The sequence below is a fragment of the Lissotriton helveticus genome, chromosome 1_1 (assembly GCF_964261635.1).
Source record: "Lissotriton helveticus chromosome 1_1, aLisHel1.1, whole genome shotgun sequence".
Classification (NCBI taxonomy): Eukaryota; Metazoa; Chordata; class Amphibia; order Caudata; family Salamandridae; genus Lissotriton; species Lissotriton helveticus.
Window position 1 is genome coordinate 623656972 of NC_136057.1, and position 23876 is coordinate 623680847.

The window sequence follows — 23876 nt, forward strand, 5'->3', positions numbered from 1 at the left end:
ATATTTTACACACTAAATGTAACTCAAGTCTACTCTGTTTTTACCTTGTTTAATACAAATTGTACTTCTACTGCAGGGGCCACTACATTGCATTTTTTATTATGGAAAATGTCCTTGGACTCACTGTGTGTAGACTGTGACTGCATGAACAACATTGAGTTTGCCAATACCATGATGATGAGTCTTGATGATCAAAGTTACATAATATCTTTACAGTCACTCACTGGGATGGATGGATCATCATCGCCGGTTTACGGAAGAACTATGGCCATTTCGTGAGTGGCAAACAGGTAAACAAGTCAACAACAACCACAGCAGATCTACATGTCTGTCTAGTCGTGGTATGGAGTGGTCGAGCCAGTGTAGTGTTGTTATGCCAGAGTCCAGACAGCAGTTCATGTAAAATGGCGGCTATGTGGCTTACTGTATAAAATAAGATCTGCTTTGTCTGTCTGTGTTAAAGAGGTATGCTACATGGAGGTTGCTTCACTTAGTGGTGCCTGCCTTGACCGTCTGCATGGCCCTGTCCTGCTGTGTGCTAATTATTCTCCTTGAAAAGGAGACTCAGAGTACACACTTTAGAAATTTTGCTTGTATGTAATACTGTCGCCTCTGAAAGTTAAAGTGTTATTTTTGCACTACACACCATACCTTATATTTTTCCTCCGGGGTGTTTTAATATCCCTTCCTGTTTTTCCATCGACAATTACATGCCAGCTTTTACCCTGTGCGATGGGAAAAACATTAACTTAGGCTCACCATAGCAATCCGTAATTCCGCATCCGCCAGGCAGGCAGTGGACAGTGTGGTCACCAAGATTGATCGGCGGAGCGACAGATGGAATGGAGGAGTACCGCGAATAAGAGGAATGGCTGGATGCATGCAACTTCCCAAATTGAACAACTACAACATACAGTTACAGTATCCTCTTCACTTCTCCTTATCTTTTAAATATTGTTATTGTTGTGAACTTCCATGAGTGCGACTCTGTGCGTTTGCTCTCTGCTTCAAATTCATCCCTACAGCTATTTGATAAGTTTCTTTGCTATTTTTAAAACTAATTTAATGTACTAATAAGTGTTTATTGTCTCTGAGGGCAGATAGGCAAGTGAAATTGCGTAATTACTGCAGCCCTGTACTGTCAAATTGTTTATTCATAGTTAGTAAGTTGTAGTAAGTACTACTTTTCAGTAACCTAACCATCCATTTAGCAAACAACTTCATGCATGCACTTCCTTTATGTCCCTTAAAACATTTATGGATATCTTCATATCCATAGATTTGTTTTTCTTCATTTGTTGTTTGTCCATGCTGTGTTTTGTTTTGTCTCTCCACAAACCTTTCCCAAAAAAAACCATTCCCATTCAATTTTCAAACCCTAACCCTCTTCCCCCGGGCTGTGTGGTTTTCATTGAGGTGTGACTAAATGACAACAATAATTCCACACACTTGCTGGGGAGGATAAGGTCAAAAGCAACAGAAAATCAATTTCAAGGCAGGTCAAGGAATCCGAGGATATATTCTTATTCTGCTTGACACACACCCATGAGTATTTGCAATTCAAATCAGAATTTCATGTCCCCTATCGAGTGGATTCATCATCAGCAACATCCTCCATCTACACGTCACGAATGCTTACGCTGCTGTGTCCTTCATTACTATTTATTGTAGTATCCATACTCCACGCAACTAGTAGTTAACTTTTGATGGAATACTTTAGTATTGCTTAGGCTACAATTTTTGGCATTGTTCTTGTGTACTGTACTATGTATCATACAGGCCACTCAATGTTTCATTTCCTTTTTTTTCATGTGCTGCTACTGCCAGTGTGTACCACTACTACTACCACCACAATGATGACATTTCATCCGTCTAGGATTCCATAGCCAACCTTAATCGCCATTTGCCATGCAGCCAGCCCTGTGCCTAGCCCTATTCTCAAACACGAATCACAGGTAAGATAAGCATTTTGGGGGAGGAAGAATAATGGAGTAGGAGGAGAGGAGAGACTGACGGTAGTACTAGTAAAGTAGTAGGACAATTGAATTCACGAACTCTGTCAGTGGCACTTTTGTACAAATTTGAGCGATTACTTAGACAATTTGAATCAAGCAGCCAGTTAAGTTTCAAGAAAACAAACGTACAGTTAACCCCCCGCCTCCCCCACAAAACAGTAAAAATGCGTATGCTATGTTTAAGTAGAAAATAAATAACGATTTTGATCCCTAACAAAAATAAACTATCCCGCAAGACCCGACCCACCCCCTTCCTTACCCCAAACAATGTCCATGAAATCAAATGTCCCCAAAAGTCCAAAAACCCCAACGCCCAATTCCCAGCCCCCAAAAGTCTTTAAAAAAGGGGCAAGGGACAGTCTCTCTACTTTTGCCGGCGGTGTCCTCCTGTGGCCAGGTGGTCACGCAGCTCTCTCCGGAGGTCCTTGAGCAGGGCTTTCTGCCTCACCACCTCCTGCTCAAGGTAGGCCACTCGCAGGGTAAATTGGTGCATTCACGCCTTGCAGGTACTGTGGGGGCAGCTGTTGTTTTCGCTGCTCGGCGGCGGCGGGTGGCTGACAGACCACAGCGTCGTACCTCTGGAGGATTGCGCTGACTGTATGACCCAGGGGCAGCGGAGGAGGATGCAGCTGTCGTGGATGTTGACTGCGACTGCGAGTCATCCTCCTCCTCCTGAACCACCAGCCGCAGATATTCGGCGACAATTGCCTTCAGCTTCCGTTGCCGGGCCCGGATAGCCAACTCCTTCCTTGTTAGTTTAGAAGGAGTATCTATATGAAGAAAGAAAAACATATTGTAACCAATTCTCTTTAAAATTAACACAAAATAATTCAACAGAAAGTTGTGTCACAGTAGCACTAGCAACTTGCAAGCACAGTACATAACATTTGTGTCATCTATCTATCTAACCTCCCAGTTTGTCGGCCTCTGCTCTAACATTAGTGGGAGTTTCAGGAATTCTACTAGCAGTATATGGACTCACTACATTAGACTCAGACAGTACACCAGTCTTCTTCTTCTCTCTTGTTTAGCGAAATTAGTATGTAAACTTGTGGAAGCCGGCATAATGCCAGCGCAGTCAGCTTGCACCCAAGAAAAACAGATGCACGCCATGATGACGCAGACTTGCGTTACTGTTACCAGTCCAGTACAGGCAGGTGGTGAAGCTCTTACCTTTCTTTTACGGGTGGCACTGGCCATACTCTGTTGCAAGGGCTACTGCTCAATTAATTTAACTTTCGCCCTGCCCTGCCCCTGACTACTACAAAAGGAAAATGAAGAAGTAAAATAATATGATCATCTATCCCTTCACAGGATATTTGCTTATATAAGGAATGACTTCAGGTGCTTTGTTTTTATTGATTGAGTGAACACCGATAGCCCACACATGAATGACAGTTGAAAAAAAATTATTAACAGCGGTAGTGAGTATTCTCCGTATTCGCCGGAGGAAGGCACTTGTGTGTTGTGACTTGACTTGATAATGTGAACTATTCAATATAGATACACAATATATGCTGTGCTTCCAAACTTCTGTTAGTCAAGGGAGTATTCTGAAAAATTACAACTTTTCTCGACTTTGCTACTCTGGCACGGACGTGCGGTGTTACATGCTCTTCAAAGTAACACTCTTCATCCAGTGACCGTCTACTCTGTCTACATACACCTATGCTATCTATAAGGAAGATACCATTCAGGCATCCATCCATTCAAAGTAAATGTCAATCATTCTAATTAATGTCTCAACTGGACAAACCTTACTTTTTCTTACCGAAAAACACCCTTTTTATTTTATTTTGTAAACCGCCAGCCATGCATCCGTGCTTGACTTGCATTTGAATTTGAACCAAAGGATATACTGCGCACACATACAGTTTCTGTTTCCTCCACCCAGGCAGTCCTCTTTTCTTTCTCCTTCCACCCATCCTTGCTTCAGCCTTCAACCGGCCATGCATCAGATTCCCAGCCACCTGTGCCTGCATTCAAAAACACGTATCATTCTTTGCCAGTCATTAATTTAACTTGCTCGTCCTTCCTTACACCCTTCTTTCCCTTTTTGCTCATCCCATCCATCAAGTTCATCTCTGATCTGACTTGGCTTCTCGATAAAACTTTCACAGCTGGATTGAAGTCAAATTTAGAGGAGGCCATTGGTTACTCGTCAACTCCCGCCGCTAATGCTATTGCTGCTAATGCAAAGTCAAGGGTGTGTGTCTTCTACCTGGTTGACAAAAACTTAGTTCTAAATTTGTAAGTCTTCTTAACAGTAAAGTGTCCTTGTACTGTACAACATATACACCCCTGCAGCCAGCCTACTCTGCAATCTCAATAAGTAAGGAATATAATAGCTTACCACTGCCCGCCACTACCGTGGCATCCCCCACAGCAGTTCCTGCTGGCACCGCATCCGTCCCTGGAGTGACCACCTCCGCGCTGGCCCTGGCAATGGTGGTGGGCTGTGCAATGGTGTTACGACTAGAAAATACATTTAATATTTTTAGATTCCATATGCACCACTCCATATTTTGTCTAGGAATGAAAAAATATATTACTAAATAATTTTTTTAAATTATTTGTGACTCTCTAGTCTAAACTGAAAATTCCCCTTTCGTAAGGGGAGGGTGTTTTTTATTTATGCCTAGCCATAACATGCTACACTTTTTGGCACAACTGATGAATGCTTGCTTTTTAACACGCACCATTTTTCTCATAACAGACAGAAGCTTCCCTTCTTTGAACAAGAGCAATATGTTACTCGGAGTCGTCATCATTACCACCAAGACTTTAAGTTCAAACCAGGTGAGGGCTCTCCCACAATTAATGTGTAAAATCAGCCACTGTTGAGTTTTCAAGAGTTCACCGTTTATCTTATATGAAGTTGATTTTAATAAATGTTTTTATATAATGCACAATTGAAATTTAATATAGTACACACAGAGCTAGTTATTTTACTTTTAATAAAGCTTTAAAACTTACATAGACTCTGTGGGTTTTGGTCATGAGTGAGTGAGCGAAAAGGTTTGCAATTTGCAAGCATGAGTCCGTGACTCTGAGAGGTCGGGACTCTGACTCCGTAGTCTTATGTTCTGGGTCGTATAATCAGTGGGGATCATTCATCGCTGTATTCGGGACCTAAATAATGACTCTGACACACTAGCTAGTCAGTAAGGAGATTGGGGGTTCAACTTCTGTTATGACTGAGGTATGTGGAAAGTCTAACTGCGCCTATTATCACCAATGCCCTATTTCTTGTCCATAGTTCTGTTTGTGCAGAATAGTCCCTGCAAAAGTGGTAGTATGTCCTCCTATCCAATCAAAAATTAAACTAGTATCTTATTCTTGGTGGCCATTGACATTTTATTGTTGGGAATTGTCAAAGCATAAACATTAAAAAGACTTTAATAGACATTATGGACAACCCAGAGGACTGCACTCAGTGCTAGAGATATTGCTGAATAGGAGTTTTGTTTTAACACCTTTTGCCAACTGTGCAAGCTTAGCTAGCTACACAGACAGACTAATAAAAGAGTCATAGTAAAGGCAGGATAAGTATTTAGAAACAGTCTACAAGAAGATCAAAGACGATTTAGGAAAAAATAGAATTATGATGAACGTTTGGAATAAATAGGTGCTGGAAAAGTTAGGGAAGTATAATTATTATTATTAACAGGAAAACTTACTGGGGCCAGCAGAGGAGCCCTCGGCGGACCGATCCTGGCCTTCCTGCTCCGCCAGCGCCGCTACCTCCTCTGTCCTCTTGCCCCTGGGAGAAGCTGATGTACATGAAAGAAAGACACAAACATGTGTGATTGTTGTCAACCAAATCAAACATTTAAAAAAAACAATAACAAATTATTTCGGGGAAATAGACAACAATTGCACTAAATTATTGACCTATCTGATGTGGCCTACTAGGATATTAGTATTGCTGGATTCACGGACCGTCTACTTCGAAAGTTATGTGACTCACTAAACCAACTACAAAAACGTTCTACTAGGACTGGCAGGCAGCACTCCGCAGCACGCGAAGTGACAGACACATTCCGTCATGATTGCAGACCACTAAAAAGTTTCCTACTACATAACCAGTCATAATATACTCAAACTATCAATCCACCACCACTATCTCTTCTTAGTGGCAGGAGTACAAAGGAAGGACTGGACTTGAGTCTCTAGTGTCTAGCATTACGCAGTTCTGTAAAGTACACTCATACATAATCACTCAGGCCAAATGAGCACAAAATTGAAAACAAGTAAGCATAGTAGCACCGCCAGTGAGCAGGCGAGCACCTGCAAACACAGAAGCTTTTCAAACATAATTTACCTGCAATGTAATCTCTAGTGTCTAGCATTACTCAGTTCTGTAAAGTACACTCATACATAATCACTCAGGCCAAATGTGCACAAAGTTGAAAACAAGTAAGCATAGTAGCACCGCCAGTGAGCAGGCGAGCACCTGCAATCACAGAAGCTTTTGAAACATAATTTACCTGCAATGTAATCGGCAGCATTCTTGCTCTTCGGAAAAAAAATATATTTGCAATATCATAACACAGAGCAGAAGACAACAAAGTAGTGATTAAATAACTACTAGTACTCACCAAACCCAGGGATCTCCACCCCAAGCAGGGCAAGCAGGTCGTGTTCCCGGTCCAGTATGTCCGACTACCGGTGCGTCACCTGGTTGCCTATGCGACGGATCCCAGACTCCCGATACATGGCCCGGCACACCTTACCCCATAGCTGGTGACGCTCCCGGAGGCCGTACCCGGTACCGGGCCTGCCCCCTGCCGTGACGGTCTTGGGGAGGTGGCGCTGCACGAAGACGACCAGTGCGGCCACCTCCACCACGCTGAAGATCTCCCTGGGACTTACAGCCTGCCCCCTTAAGCGCCCGCAAGGGAGCCGGCTACGGGGTGCGGGACCCTTCCCCTTCAGGTTTTTGCCGGCTCCCTTTCCCATAGCCCTGGACAGTTAAAGGAAAATAAAATAGAAAAGAATAGGGAAAAAGTAAATAAAAGAAAAGAGAGTTAAAAAAAAGTAGTTTTAAAGTAACAAAAAGTAGAAAAAAACACAAAATATAGATGTACAAAAATAGAGTGATAGATAGAGTAAAAAAGATTTTTAAAAAGTTCAAAGAAACAAAGGATTACAAAGATTAAAGGAGGATTGAAAAAGCATGCCCAGAACCATAGCAATGAATGAAAAACAAGATTGCCGCGCCAATTGCAACCACGTGGGTAAGTTTGCGCGATATTTCCCCCGCAAGCACGCAAAAACGGACGTGAACACGCAATTGCGCACCGCACGTAGGAAATGCACAGCTCGAGCATGCAACTAGCGCCCGGAAATGGAAATACGCAACGCGAACACTGAAAAAAAGTTGGCCGCGCCCATTTACGACCACATGGGTAACTCTGCGGTAGCCTGCTGAAAACATTCCCGCGAACACGCAAAGATAAAAAAATTCGCAAAAGTTTGCGGATTTTGCGGACCGCGAGTACGCTTTCACGTGCGCGTAATTCGCCCATACTTATTTCAAGGTTTTTTTCTTCAGTAAAGGGAGTTTCTTTCCTATTTTAAAGTTGCCTTAGAAGTTTATTTGATTGAGGGAGGTTTTCACAATGTTTTTAAGGAATGCCTGCATACTGTTTTGAGTAACATGTAAATACCTTTTTGATCTCAATAACAGATCGAGTTTATAAATCCTTTAGTGGTGTCAGCAATACAACACTCTTGGTAAAAATTGTAGAAATTAATTTTGAGCAAATTATTGCTTGTAAATATCAGTCCTTTTTTCTCTGAATATTTTATTATAACACACTCAGTAAATAGCTTAAATACAGTTAGAATGCTTTATCTTGAAATTAAAAAGTAATAGTTAAAAATGAACGTAACAATTATTTATTTTTGTTTGATAGTCTTGGGATCCAGCGCTTGCAAAAACTGCCGAGGTATGGGCATCGAAATGCCGTTTCGATCATAATCCTGCCACAAAACAGTATGGAAAAGCCCATCCTACATTTACTACACTTGGAGAAAACATTGCACTCGGTACTATGGCACCTACTCAATTGTGGCAGTCAGAGGTCAAAGTTTACGATTATAGTACACATGGATGTTCCGGCACTTGTGGTCATTATACGCAGGTAATGTTTTATTTCTTTCTATGATTTTTTTGTAAACCGTCCTATTAAAAGATCCTTACGGTCAGAAAGGTTTAGAACAGGCATATTAAATGACATTGTGGAAAAGATATATTCTCCCGCTCGTGCTTGAAAACAAATTCAGGCAATGCCGTCCAGCACTATACTTTGTACACCCGTTGTTGACCCTTTCTTATGTTATTGTTTAGCATCGTTCTTATGGTCCTCATTGAAGAGCAGGAGATCCGAACTCTGAATATTAATGTCTCTGATGGTCACCTTAATGGCAATTTAAATTTCACACTTGCACTTTCTCTCCTCGTGTTAATTTAGAGCAAATTTTAGGCTTTTTACTGGTTTTTAGTAATATATAGTATTCTTGCTTTTAACGTGACATATATGGATTTATAGTACTTTTTATGCTATTGAAATGTAGCGAAATAAATAATATTGACTAACTGACATTGCAGATCCTTTCACCTTGTTTTAACTCAAATTTCAGTTTGCCAACCATTATCTGCGTGATGGGGGTAGATACTCCTATTGTGCCACAACATTAAGAAATATACATTACTGCATTATATAGATTTTAAATGTTTTTATTGTCCTCATCTACAATCCCGTTTCTAATGTCCATGTTTGTCGTGTAATGGTGAGTTACCGTTTTCCTGTATCCTTCAATGGTATATAGTTGTTTTTGATATCTCATTATATCTGTTTGTGTTGTGTTGCACTTAAGATTCTCTGATACTGACAGAACTGTGTTATTGTTAAATTGCAATTAGCCAGATCAAAAGGCTTGTTAAAAAATACATGTAGGACTTCCTACTAGGTAAAATTGCATTTCATGAATGTGAGACATTACAAATCATTTAACAAGAGACAGAGTCAAAATGCATACGGGTACGCGGGATCTACGTGTGCTTATATCTGGCACACCTATAGTTCTATTATTAGGTTATACCAGAAATGCAGCTGTAATATCGTGGTGAAGGACGACAGGAACCCTGATAAGGTAAGAGGAGTTCATTCTAACACCTCATACGACAGCAATTATAGAGCAACTGTCATTGCCCCAGTATTGGAACTTTCATAGATTCCCATAGCTTGTATCATTTCCCGTCATAGGAACGGGAGTCTCGGTACCAAAAATAACATAGCAGTAGGTACAAAAGAGAAAGAAAAAAGGCCTAGGCCTCATTTCCTTTTGTAGCATATCCACCTCTTTTTGTAAATGAGACCAAACTAAGCATCAGCCAATCAGAAGAGCCTCACCCCATAGAATCCTCCTGAAGGAACCTCAGAGCCTCAGATATTCTACCGCCAGTTGTGCTTAGGGAGTCTCCTTTGAGCTCTGTTCATTTTTCTACTCTTTTGAGTTTTTTCTTCAAATTTTTCTTCAGGATTGTTGAGTGTTTCTTCTGAAATGTCTGACAAGGAGAAGAAGGCCCTTGTCAAGTCATGTTCCACCTGTGGCTAGAAAAGGCTTTATGTGGAGGGCAGGCATAAGGACTGTATATATTGCCTGTATCCGGATCATAAGGCTGCGGACTGCAAGATATGCAGCACCTTCTCTACAAAGACCCTCTGGGACCGTGAGGGTCGCCTCCTCACTTGGCTTCAGAAATTGAAGTCCAGAAAAGAGACGGTGTCAAGCGACAGTGAGGACTCTTCTTCAGCTACGTCATCCAGAAGGTCAGTCAAAAGGGGTAGGTCTTCCCCCTCACCTTCTGTGGAGCGTCCAGTTAAGGCCTCAAAAAAGACCCCCGGGAGTCGGAGAGCCAAAGTCCTGTAAAATCTCCTCACCACGGTGTAAAGGAGAGGGAAGGACCATCTACGCCTTCAGCAGTGATGAAGACTGCTACACCGTTAAAAAAAACATCTTCTCTGTCATCTGAGAAGTCAGAGAAAAGCTCCAAGTCGTCGACGATGCAGCAGAAGGCTCCGAAATCCAAGTTGACTAAAGTGGTACAGTCTACGGGATCGTAGACGGTGGTGACAGAGACGTCGATGAGGATGTCGACGGGGATATCGACGACGGCAGCGACAACGAGGATTTCGTCGTCGATGGTGACAGCGACGGTGTTGTCGACGAGTGCTTCGACGACAACCATGACGACGACGGCAGCATTGTCGACGGTCTCATCGATGACAGTGTCGACGACGCCCATCTCATCGTCGACAGTCCATCCGTCGATGGTGACTCTTCCGTTGACGACATCAACGATGGGTTTACCTTTATCTTCTCCATCGACCACAGTACCATCGACGATGCAGCCGTCGACGGAGAGAATAACTATTTCCTTGAAAAGGATAACTCCGGACATGACGTCTCCAAGGAGGGTTACCCCCTTGCCTCCCGCTTTGTTGCTGGAAGAGGAAGAAGAGGATCCTGATGAAGATGATCAGTACTCTTTTGGGTATGCTCACAGTCCATCCCAACTGCTGGTAAAATGTCAGGAAACAGATTCTGAAGGCGAGTTTCTTCATGAATGTTCTTACCAACACTCTTCTCAACGTCAGGAGTCCTCAGGCCAAGAGAGGGTGTCTGTCCCTTCTTCACTCTTGGCGGATCTCCATAGCATGCTTCTCTCAGGTTACATCTCAGACTGCCTCTATCCCGGCAGTTCAGGCTTTGCCTGCCCATACAACTCCAGTGATGGTTTCTCCAGAGTTGCCAACCCAGGTGTTCTCTCAGCCACAAACACCTACTCCGAATATACATTCAACTCTACCGGATGTGCAGGATGATTCCTCGGATGAGGATCAGAATATGGATGACAGGCCTAATCAGGGCTTAGGGTGGGATGAATATGTGATCCCGGATCCAGCATCACCTAGTCCAGACCCGGTGGATTCTCCTCCAGCGGATGTCAGGGGGGTCCCATAAGTTAATGGAGAGAGCATCTAGCAGATTCAAGCTGCCTATGCCTTCCGTTCAGACGGAGTGTTTTCTCTATGACTTTAAAGAGCCCTATAGGAAGGCGACCCGATCTATACCCATTGTACAGTATGTATGGGAGGAGGGTCTCAGGGCTATGAAAAACCCGGCTACTGTTATTCCGGTCCTGCCATGCCTGGAAAAGAAATATAAGGCACCTGAAAATGGCCCGGCGTCCTTGACTGGGCACCCAAAACTGGACTCTGTGATATCGGAGGTGGCACAGAGGAAGTCCAGCAACCCTTCGGCACACCTTACAACTCCTCCTGATAAGGAGGGCAGGGGATTTCATAACGCTGAAAAAAGATTCTCTTCAATGGCTAGTCTCCTGGTGCAGGCGGCAAATGCTATGGCGATACTGGGCAGGTATGATCGCCAGTTATGGTGTGACCTTTCACCTTATTTGGATCAACTTCCCCAGGAGGCAAAAGGTGAGGCCAAGAAAATACTGCAAGAAGGGAAAGCGACTTCGGCTGAGGTGATAAATTGTGCCATAGACATTGCCACTACGGCTTTTCGTTCACTAGCTGGGGCAGCGGTTCTTTGTCGCCAAGGATGGCTCAGAGTGGCGTGGTTCAGGCCGGAGGTCCAGAGTAAGATCTTGGACCTCCCTTTCGACGGAGAGACATTGATCGGAAAACACATATATGATACCCTCCAAGAAATAAAGAAGGATACCGAGACGGCTAGGTCTCTTGGTACGCTCCAATACCGGAAAACTCCTTTCAGGGGTGCCAGGGGGAGGAGTACCACAACATACAGAGGCTCATACCAGCAGCAAAGATACTCTTCTTATGGATCGACATCGCAGTTGTACCATCAGCCCTATCACCAGAAGCAAGGTCAAGCCTCGTCTTTCTCTAGATCGAATACGAGAGGGAAGCAGAACCGCCAAGGACGTGATACGTCCAAGAGACAAAATAGTGGCGTTCTGGCTCTACCTACTGTACCCACCTCCACAACAACATTTGTAGGAGGCAGGGTATCTCAATAACTCCGCAACTGGACTCAGATAACATCAGACTGTTGGGTGCTCAACATCATTCGAAAGGGCCATACTTTGGAGTTCACACAAATCCCACCATCCAAGCCCCCTGCTGCCATTCCTTCAAGACATCTGCGCCTCTTGCAGCTCAAAGTTTATCAGATGCTCCTAAAGGGAGCAGTGGAGCTGGTCCCCTTATCTCAAAGAGGTGAAGGATTCTATTCCAGGTTCTTCCTGGTAAATAAGACGCTGGAGAAATGGCGCCCTATTTTAGATCTCAGGGAGCTCAACACCTATCTCATTTCCCAATCCTTTCAGATTGTTTCACTTCAGGACATATTACGTCTCATCAATCCAGGGGATTTCATGGCCACTCTCAAACTGTCAGGACCTTCTTTCCTTACGGAAGGCCTTGAAGACCTGGCTCTTCAGACAAGCACTTAAATAACTCCCCACCCTCACTCACGCTATGCGACTGCTGATTACAGCGCCAGGAAACCAATCGGTGTCAGTGCGCTTAATAAATATTTTAATAACATAACATAACCTAACATCTCGAAGATGCATATGTTCACGTACCCATTCACCCAGCACACAGGAGGTTTCTACGGTTTACAGTAGCAAAGAACCACTTTCAATTCAGGGTATTACCATTCAGACTTCGCTCTGCCCCAAGGATCTTTACCAAGGTGCTGGCACTGGTGGCAGCTTTCTTACGGAAACATCATTTTCAAGTCTTCCCATACCTGGACGACTCGCTGCTGAAGGCCCTGTCCAGAGAGGCTGCGAGGGAGGCAGTCTACGCATGTACAAACCTATTCCAGAATTTGGGTCTTACTCTCAACAACGAGAAATCATCACTGATTACGTCCAGGACAGCGCGTTTCCTAGGAGCCATCTTGGACACAAATCTCAACAAGGCTTTTCCATCCCTAGAAAGGCAAGAAAAACTGCGATCCATGGCGCTGCTATTGAGAAAAAGAAAGTGTCTTTCAGTACGCCGTTACAAATCCCTTCTGGGGCTGATCTCCTCATGCATCCCTCTGATACCTCACTGCAGATTGCGGATGCGGACTCTTCAGGAATGCCTAGACAAACAATGGAGACAAGTTCAGGGCTCATTCGACGACAAGGTGCTGTTTACTGTAGCAGTGAAAAAAGCAACCTTGTGGTGGACGAAGCAAGAAAACCTATCCCAAGGTCTATCCTTCGTAAGCAATCCGGCTCCTCAAGTGGTCACAACGGATGCTTGACTGGACAGCTGGGGTGCGGTGCTTCAGGATCTTGTCAGCGGGCATTGGTTGCCCCAGCACTGTCTTCTTCACATCAACCTCCTGGAACTCAGGGCTATCAGGCTAGCACTGCGGGTGTTTCTTCCATGATTGCAGGGATCGGCGGTTATCGTCCAGACGGACAACACCACGGCCATGCACTACATAAACAAGGAAGGGGGTACCAGATCTCTTCCGTTGACTCGAGAGACCCAGAAGATTTAGGAATGGGCATTTCTTCACAAAATATAGCTACAGGCAGAACATCTACCAGGAGTTCTAAACGAAAAGGCGGACAGACTCAGCAGGCTGTCTTCCGTCAGCCACGAATGGGAACTGAACCAGGTAGTCTTGGAGGAGATTTTTCAACTGTGGGGCAAACCTTCAATAGATCTATTTGCCACCCCGACCAACAAGAAAGGCTGGTTTTACGCAAGCAAGCTTCACCATCGAGGGCCATTGGGGAATGCGCTTTCGATAGCTTGGTCAAAAGCATTTGTGTACGCCTATCCCCCATTCCGGTGATCCCCAGGTTTTTCAGGAAGATCAAATGCAAACCGTGCAAGGTGATCTTAATAGCCCCTGCTTGGCTGAGACAGTTCTGGTTCACGGAACTTCACCTTCTCTCTCTCGTCACTCCTCTTCCTTTGCGGGCGATTCCGGATCTTCTCACGATGTCCCGCGGGCATCCGGATCCAGATTCATTAAACCTGAGCAGCGAGAATTCATGAACCTTCCCATCTCGAATGAAATAAGAGAAGTTTTGTCTCAAGCGAGAGCCCCTTCTACAAATAAAACTTACCGTTTGAAATGGAAAATATTTTGCATTTGGTGCAGGAAGGACAGTGTTGACCCTTTCTCTGCTCAGCCTCATCAACTTCTACCTTATCTCTTGTCCTTGGCTAAGACAGGATTGGCTCATTCATCCATAAAAGTTCACTTGGCAGCGATCTCTCACTACAGACGCTCGGCATCTGGACCTTCTCACTGGTCTTCAAGAATAATTAAGCAGTTTCTCAAGGGCTTATTCCGAGTCTTTCCCCCGGTGAGGCCTCTGCCTCCCACTTGGCATTTGAATTTGGTTCTCGCACAGCTCATGAAAGATCCCTTCAAACCGATTCATCCGGCGGACATGAAATTTCTTTCGTGGAAATTGGCTCTTCTTCTTGCCCTCACATCTGCAAGGCGAATTGGGGAATTGCACGCTCTCACAATACAGGAACCGTTTCTCCAGTTCAAAAGAAATACCGTGATTTTAAGAACTAATTCAAGGTTCATACCTAAAGTGCCTACAGACTTTCACCTAAACAAACCTGTGATTCTCAATTCTTTCTTTCCTCAGCCTTCCACACCAGCGGAAAGATCACTCCATTCTCTGGATGTACAGCGGTGCTTAAAATTTTATTTGGATCGCACCAAAGGGTTTCGTACGTCTTCACAATTATTCATTGCTTTTGGTGGTCCGCGCAAAAGCCTTCCACTTTCAAAACAAAGTATTGCAAGATGGATCTACAGTGCCATTCTACATTGCCGCTCAAAAGCGGGTAAACCGCTGGACAGCAGGATCAGAGCACACTCCACAAGATCTGTGGCTTCATCTACAGCTCTCTTTGCGGGAGTGCACATCAGAGACATTTGCAGAGCTGTGACTTGGAGTTGCGTGCACACCTGTGAGCCAGGCAGTCCTGAGGAACCTTTTCCACTGATGGGTGAGCTTTCCCTACTATCCCTCCTTCCTATTTCTGCACATTTTGTATTTACTGTTGGTACAGATTGTTATTGCAATATATGGTTTCTTCTTCTCTTATGATAGTACGGATACTAACAGGTCTCATTATTTGTATCACAAAATGTGTTTTTTTCTTGCTTACTGCTAGCTACTCTGATACAAGCTATAGGAATCTATGAAAGTTCCAATACTGGGGCAAGAAAACAAGTTACTTAACTGTAACTTTGGTTCCCCAATATTGGGAACTTTCATAGATTCCCATGCGCCCACCCTCCTCCCCGAGGAAAGCTCAGCCTTCAGTAGATGTGGTTACTGTTACACAACGGCTACGAAAATCTGAGGTTCCATAGGAGGGTTATATGGGGTGAGGCTCTTCTGATTGGCTGATGCTTAGTTTAGTCTCTTTTACAAAAAGATGTGGATATGCTACAAAAGGAAATGAGGCCTAGGCCTTTTTTCTTTCTTTTTTGTTCCTACTGCTATGTTATTTTTGGTACCGTGACTCCCGTTCCGATGACGGGGAATGATACAAGCTATGGAAATCTATGAAAGTTACCAATATTGGGGAACCAAAGTTACAGGTAGGTAACTTGTTTTCTTTAATGGAATCCTCACACAACAAGGATCTACTGTCAGGTTTCTGACAGTGACTTCATCATAGATGAGACTCACGCCATACTTCTCACACTTCTCCCTCTCATACAGCAAGGAGCACTACAGTGCATATTTCAACAAAAATATAAAAATAATAAATGAGAAATGTACAAAGTTAAGCTTGGAAGCATAAAGACATAAGAAATGTAAAACTGCGAGAAAAGATGAAACTAAGAATAAAAAACATCTAAAGGAAAGTCATTACTCATGAAGCAAATCTTACCCAACAAAATCTTTGAAATAAGCAGGTTTCCTAATCTACTTACCGCTTCTCCTGTGAACTAAGGGAGAACACCTAACAGAACCTTGAAAACCTGAATCACAGACCCATCTTCCCCCCGGTTGTGAGTTATAAGGTGATTTGTCAGAAAAAACAAATGGTTGCCGCATAACAGCAACCATACTCTTGTTCCAAATGCGACCATCATGTGTTTTTACAGCATTCTTGAAACATTTGATTACTTGTAATTCTTTAGTAAATTTTGACCAATCAGCACACTCTCTAGGCACTTTGTTTTTAACAAACTCACCCACACCAACCGCAACATTTCTCGCACGATTGTGGGAGTCAAAATCTTCTTTCCTCTTGCGTTGAATACCAATTTCTTTCTCTATCCATTCACCAGGGGTATTGTCAACACAGCCTTTGCTCCAGCACATCCAACCAGGACATACACACGTAGACGAGGATCTGCCCTTGAACAACTCAAAAGGAGTTTTCCCGGTAGGGCCATGAGAAAAACAATAGCCCATCAGTCTACTTGACAACTCCGTCTTCCATTCTAAACCATTCACTCTTGTTAGTTGAATGTCTTCCTTTAAGGTTTTAATGACTTTCTGTATGGCACCATTCATCTCTGGGTGATAAAGAGCTGATTTCTTATGAACAATACCACAGTTTTGCAAATATGACTCCGTCTCATGAGAGCAGAATTGCACCTCATTGTCCGTAAAGAGAAACCTGGGAAAACTCTCTCTTAAACACACCTTCCAGAAACCTGATCCCTGCTGCAGATGAAACGTCCTGCACACATGAAACCTCAACCCACCTGGAGTATAAGTCCAACAAAATAATGACACAGGGAGTATCATGTTCACCTCTTATGGGCCCTAAAATATCCATTGGAACCTCCTCCCAAGGATATTTGGGCAGTGTTCTGCACACCATGGGCACCTGATTAGTCTTGAGTCCCTTGTCACAGACTACACATTCAACGAAATCTCTTATCATACACTCAACATCACGATAAAGTGAAGGCCACCAAAAATCTCTTCTAAGCCTTCCTTTAGACTTAACAATACCCATGTGACCCTCATGGGCTAAACGTAAAATGTTGGCTCTTAACTTCTCGAGAGGAATTAGTCTTATGCCTCTTAACAAAAACTCTTTGTCCACAGCAAGTTCATCCACAATCTTTCCCCATCCTCCTGCACAATTCTCGAGCTGGGCTTTACATCTTGTACCCGACCTGATTATATCCTAATCTTACACAAGGTAACATCATTTTCTGGTTCAGTTAACCACTCTTCTTCACCAATGGATTCCTCAGTCACTTCACACACCCTGACTCCTTCCACCTCGTCCAGTTCATCGCTACCATCATGCTGCAAATTATCAATGTCAACAAGTCTAGAAAGACAGTCAGCAGAAAAATTGCTCACACCTGGAACATACTGGACAGTAAAAGAGAAGTCTTGCAAACTCACAACCCATCTCCTTATACCAGATGATATCGAATCAAGTCCCTGTTTGGCAAAAAATTCCACTAAGGGTTTATGATCCGTCTGAACATCAAATTTGATACCACAAAGAAATTGCTTGAATCTCATTATGGACCAAAACACCACTAACGACTCTCGCTCAATTACAGAATAATTACAATCTGCGTCTCTGAGTGTTCTCGAGAGACAAGCAATTAGGTTTTCCTTCCCCTCTCTTGTTTGAATAAGCAGTGCATCCAGACCTTTTCCACTTGCATCACACACAATTTTTGTCACAGACGAAGGCTCAAAGGACTTCAGAGAAGGTGCGTTATTCAACTCCTTCTTTACAACTGAAAATTCCTTTAAGCATTCAGAACCCCACACAAAATCAGTATTCTTTTTTTAACAGTTTTCTCAAGTTAAATGTTTTGCTAGCAAAGTTTTTTATGAAATGGCTATAATACTCAACCATTCCCAGAAAGGATGAAAGTTCCTCTTTCGTTTTGGATTCCTTTAGAGCTCCAATATTGTCCACAAGTTCTTTCTTGGGTCTAATCCATGTTGAAGTAACTTTATATGCTAAAAAGCTTACTTCAGCAACACCAAACCTGCACTTCTCAGCTTTCAGAGTCAAACCTGCAACTTGAAGTTTCTGTAACACCTTGCGAAGACGTTGGTCATGCTCTTCATAATTAGATCCGATAATAATGATGTCATCCTGATAGCACTTCACACCAGGGTGATCTTTCAAGATGGCCGACAGGCATCCTTTTAAAATGAAAAATGCCAAAAGGAGTAGTAAAAGCAGACAGGTCCTGCGAGCTCTCATCTAATTCGACCTGGTGGTAGGCCGACATGAGATCTAATGTGCTAAAATCCTTAGCACCAGTAAAAGTCGTGATCATTTCCTCAATGTTGGGCAACGGGAATCTGTCAACCATGACCTCTTTGTTTAAAGCCCTCAAGTCCACACAAAGGCGAATGTCTCCATTGCCCTTGCGTGCAACGACAATAGGAGCCAACCAATCCTTCCCTTCATCTTCTTCATTGACCCCACACTCTACTAACTTCTTGAGTTCATTCTCAACTGCCATTTGCAATTGTATGGTAATCCTTCTTACATTTGCAACAACAGGAGTTGCGTGGTCTCTTAGTCTGAATTTGTGTTTGTACCCGACCAACTTCCCAAGTTTGTTTTGAAACAAGACATTAAATTCCTTCACAAACTTGCTTTGGTTACATTCAATTTTGTCAACTTGTACCTGCGGGATTTTACTTGGATACAAGCCGACACCCAACTCCTTCTGATGACCCCAACTTCAAAGATCATCCCCTTTACAAGAAACATAAATTGTACCATAAGTACTTTTCCCACACACACCAATGGAAGCTTCAAAAAACCCCAACATTTCAACCCTGCTCCCACAATGGCCTCGAGGTTGTATGTCCATTTTTAGGGTGACTTATAATCAAGAAACAAACTCAACAACGTTTGCTTAGAGATAATCGAGATACAAGAAAAGGAATCAAATTTCATCAAAGTCTCTTTGCCATCAATGCTAACCACTTCAGAGGGAAATATTCTTTTGGAATCAATAACCTGTAACATAATCTCTTGACACGATTCCTTGTTCTCACCCTTGTTGTTTCTCTTAAATTTGTTCTTTCAACATTTGCTGAAATGACCCTTGATACCACAGGAGTTGCAAGCTTGGAATAAAGTGGGACAGAAATTATAATTTGCTTTATGACCTGTGAACCCACATCTGAAACAAGTAGCATTAAAATTCTGATCCCTTCTCCTGACACACTTGACCTAAGAGGTCTGTTTCGCCACTGGAACGATACGAGACTTATCAGCAGTAATCACAGCAACATTCTCTTTCCCTGAATCAGCAGAAGTATGTACCTCCTTCCCTGCCTTCAGTTCACCCACACACTTCAACATGTGCTCAACTTGTTTTGCAACAATGAGAACCTCCTCCAGAGGTGGCTCATCTTTCATCCAAATTTCTTCACGTAATTTATCACTGTTGCACCGAAAAACAAATTCCTCCACCGATTCGCCCTTACCCTGACACCTCAAACCAAAACAATATTTTTCTAGAAAGGTACTTACACATGGCAAATAGTGTCCATCTAATATTGCAATGGCAATTTCATACTCATTTAAGTCACGTGCCTCGGCATGCGGAAGATCAGGTAAATTCTCCAACACGTCCTGGCCCTCCACCCCCAAACAATGTAAAAGTAATGCATGTCTACGTTCTGCACTCAAATTAGTGCCACAAACCGGAGCATAATTCCCAAATATTTTTTTCCACTTAGACCAAACAATTACGGGTTCACCTGGAAGATGGAAGAAAAAAAGGTGGTAATGTAACGTTCTGCATTTTGTAATACCATAAGATTTCTAAATTGCACTTAAGAACTATAAAGCTAAGTACCTTTAAACCTAGAGCAGGATGCTAACACTTGTTAACAAAAGCTAAACATTCTGAAACAAGAATGTGCAATTAGAAATTCCAGGGACAAGTACAACTAAATAATAATTGCCCTTACACAAATTAAATAATCAGAAAGTAAACGTCTTCTGGAGATTCCCTGCACTATGCAGCACGAATAACTGAGTATAATTAAAGTCAGTGTCTCAAAGTTTTAATTTTAAAAAACAAAAATGTCACTGTTGTTTTACCACTGATGAAGAAACTTGAGAACTAAATAGATATTCCACGTGAAGGGATTGGAGCCCAAGTCTGGCATGTGACATATGCCATGACATATGCCAGAGCATGTCACATTTTTTGGATATGTTGTTTCAGGAATAACTGTGTTAGAACCCCCCCAGAAGTGGTAGTGGGTTATTTTAAAGACAATTCTTTTATCTGGGTTGATTAAGAAAAACTATATTTATAAAGTACAAAAACATAAATTAATTTTTATTTGGAGGGTCTTGAACCCTTGCCCTAACACATGAGAACATTATGCTCTTACCACTACACTACTTAGTACTTGAGTCATTTACTGTGGCTAAACATTTTATGAGACTGTATTCAACACAGACCGTCTTCCATTTGCATGCTGTTTTGCTTTTACATGCCACAAATCTACACTTGATTTTCGTTATTTATAAACAAATAGCCACTCTTTTCTTCCACTCTCAGACTTGCCCCATGCATTTCTCTTTCTTACCTAACCATTCCCAAAGTCTCATTCCACAAATTAAGGGATTTCCTTAATAGCAAGCCTTGCCCCCCCACTTCCACATGCCACAGCATTTCACAAATGTCTGACATGCCTTGGCTTCACTAAAAAAGGCAACAAATCTCACAGACACTGCTAGGAGTGATTTACAATTGGGCATCTTTCATTTGGGTAAAATGGAAGAAAAATAGGAAAAAAAATAGAAAAATTGAATTTTTCTAGCTGGGGTTTGAACCCTTGTCAAAAAGCACTGAAAGCACCTGCTAGTTACCACTGAACCATCAGCTCTACACAGACACTTCCTGTCCAAAGCTTTTGTGTCATTGAAAAAGGGTGCTGTCCTACTTCTATGTCCTTGTTGTTTTGCTTTCACATGCCATAAATGTATACTTGATTTTCGTTATTTATAAACAAATAGCCACTCTTTTCTTCCACTCTAAGACTTGCCCCATGCATTTTTCTTTCTTACCTAACCATTCCCAAAGTCTCATTCCACAAATTAAGGGATTTCCTTAATAGCAAGCCTTACCCCTCCCTTCCACATGCCACAGCATGTCACAAATGTCTGACATGCCCTGGTTTCACTAAAAAAGCCACAAATCTCACAGACACTGCTAGGGGTGATTTACAAAAGGGCATCTTGCATTTGGGTAAAATAGAAGAAAAATAGAAAAAATTATAAAAATTGAATTTTCCTAGCTGGGGTTTGAACCCTTGTCAAAAAGCACTGCGAGCACCTTCTAATTACCACTGGACCATCAGTTCCACACTAAAACTTTCAGTCCAAAGCTTTTGTGTCATTCAAAAAGGATGTTGTCCTACTTTTACTTTCACATGCCACAAATCTACACTTGATTTTCATTATTTATAAACAAATAGCCACTCTTTTCTTCCACTCTCAGGCATGCCCCATACATTTCTCTTTCTTACCTAACCATTCCCAAAGTCCCATTCCATAAATTAAGGGATTTCCTTAATAGCAGGCCTTGCCCCTCCCCCCTTCCACATGCCATAGCATGTCACAAATGTTTGACATGCCCTGGCTTCACTAAAAAAAGGCCACAAATCTCACAGAGACTGCTAGGGCTGATTTGCAACAGGACAACTTTCATTTGGGTAAAATAGGAAAAAATAAAAAACATAAAAATCGAATTTTCCTAGCGGGGATTTGAACCGTTGTCAAAAAGCCATGAGAGCACCTGCTAGGTACCACTGGACCATCAGTTCTACACAGAAACATTTTGTCCAAAGCTTTTGTGTCATTGAAAAAGGGTGCTGTCCTACTTCTATGTCCATGTCGTTTTGCTTTCACATGCCACAAATCTACACTTGATTTTCGTTATTTATAAACAAATAGCCACTCTTTTCTTCCACTCTCAGACTTGCCCCATGCATTTCTCTTTCTTACCTAACCATTCCCAAAGTCTCATTCCACAAATTACGGGATTTCTTTAATAGCAAGTCTTGCCCCCCCTTCCACATGCCACAGCATATCACAAATGTCTGACATGCCCTGGCTTCACTGAAAAAGGCCACAAATCTCACAGACACTGCTAGGGGTGATTTACAATAGGGCATATTTCATTTGGGTAAAATAGAAGAAAAAAATATAAAAATAGGATTTTCCTAGCTGGGGCTTGAACCCTTGTCAAAAGGTACTGAGAGAAGCTGCTAGTTACCACCGGACCATCAGTTCTACACATAAACTTTCAGTCCAAAGATTCTGTGTCATTGAAAAGGGGTGGTGTTCTACTTCTATGTCCATGTCGTTTTGCTTTCATAATGCCACAAATCTATACTTGATTTTCGTTATTTATAAACAAATAGCCACTATTTTCTTCCACTCTCAGACTTGCCCCATGCATTTCTCTTTCTTACCTAACCATTCCCAAAGTCTCATTCCACAAATTAAGGGATTTCCTCAATAGCAAGCATTGCCCCTTCCTTACACATACCACAGCATGTCACAAATGTCTGACATACCCTGGTTTCACTAAAAAGGCCACAAATCTCACAGACACTGCTAGGGGTGATTTACAATAGGGCATCTTTCATTTGGGTAAAAAAGAAGAAAAATAGAAAAAATTATAAAAATCGAATTTTCCTAGCTGGGGTTTGAACCCTTGTCAAAAAGCCATGAGAGCACCTGCTAGGTACCACTGGACCATCAGTTCTACACAGAAACATTTTGTCCAAAGCTTTTGTGTCATTGAAAAAGGGTGCTGTCCTACTTCTATGTCCATGTCGTTTTGCTTTCACATGCCACAAATCTACACTTGATTTTCGTTATTTATAAACAAATAGCCACTCTTTTCTTCCACTCTCAGACTTGCCCCATGCATTTCTCTTTCTTACCTAACCATTCCCAAAGTCTCATTCCACAAATTACGGGATTTCTTTAATAGCAAGTCTTGCCCCCCCTTCCACATGCCACAGCATATCACAAATGTCTGACATGCCCTGGCTTCACTGAAAAAGGCCACAAATCTCACAGACACTGCTAGGGGTGATTTACAATAGGGCATATTTCATTTGGGTAAAATAGAAGAAAAAAATATAAAAATAGGATTTTCCTAGCTGGGGCTTGAACCCTTGTCAAAAGGTACTGAGAGAAGCTGCTAGTTACCACCGGACCATCAGTTCTACACATAAACTTTCAGTCCAAAGATTCTGTGTCATTGAAAAGGGGTGGTGTTCTACTTCTATGTCCATGTCGTTTTGCTTTCATAATGCCACAAATCTATACTTGATTTTCGTTATTTATAAACAAATAGCCACTATTTTCTTCCACTCTCAGACTTGCCCCATGCATTTCTCTTTCTTACCTAACCATTCCCAAAGTCTCATTCCACAAATTAAGGGATTTCCTCAATAGCAAGCATTGCCCCTTCCTTACACATACCACAGCATGTCACAAATGTCTGACATACCCTGGTTTCACTAAAAAGGCCACAAATCTCACAGACACTGCTAGGGGTGATTTACAATAGGGCATCTTTCATTTGGGTAAAAAAGAAGAAAAATAGAAAAAATTATAAAAATCGAATTTTCCTAGCTGGGGTTTGAACCCTTGTCAAAAAGCACTGAAAATACCTTCTAATTACCACTGGACCATCAGTTCCACACAGAATCTTTCAGTCCAAAGCTTTTGTGTCATTCAAAAAAGATGTTGTCCTACTTCTTTGTCCATGTCGTTTTACTTTCCCATGACACAAATCTACACTTGA

General features: G+C 42.4%; 1 protein-coding gene across 2 annotated transcripts in view; it reads left to right on the forward strand.

Moving 5' to 3' along the window:
* LOC144770300 (GLIPR1-like protein 1) overlaps nt 1–23876 on the forward strand; it is a 1263910-nt gene that overhangs the window by 348386 nt on the left and 891648 nt on the right. The window contains exons 2-3 of one of the 2 annotated variants that reach the window (XM_078654700.1): nt 4732–4814; nt 7937–8164. In XM_078654700.1, the coding sequence (XP_078510826.1) occupies nt 4732–4814; nt 7937–8164 (311 nt within the window). The remainder of the gene's footprint in view (nt 1–4731; nt 4815–7936; nt 8165–23876) is intronic. The other variant, XM_078654709.1, reaches the window with a different exon arrangement.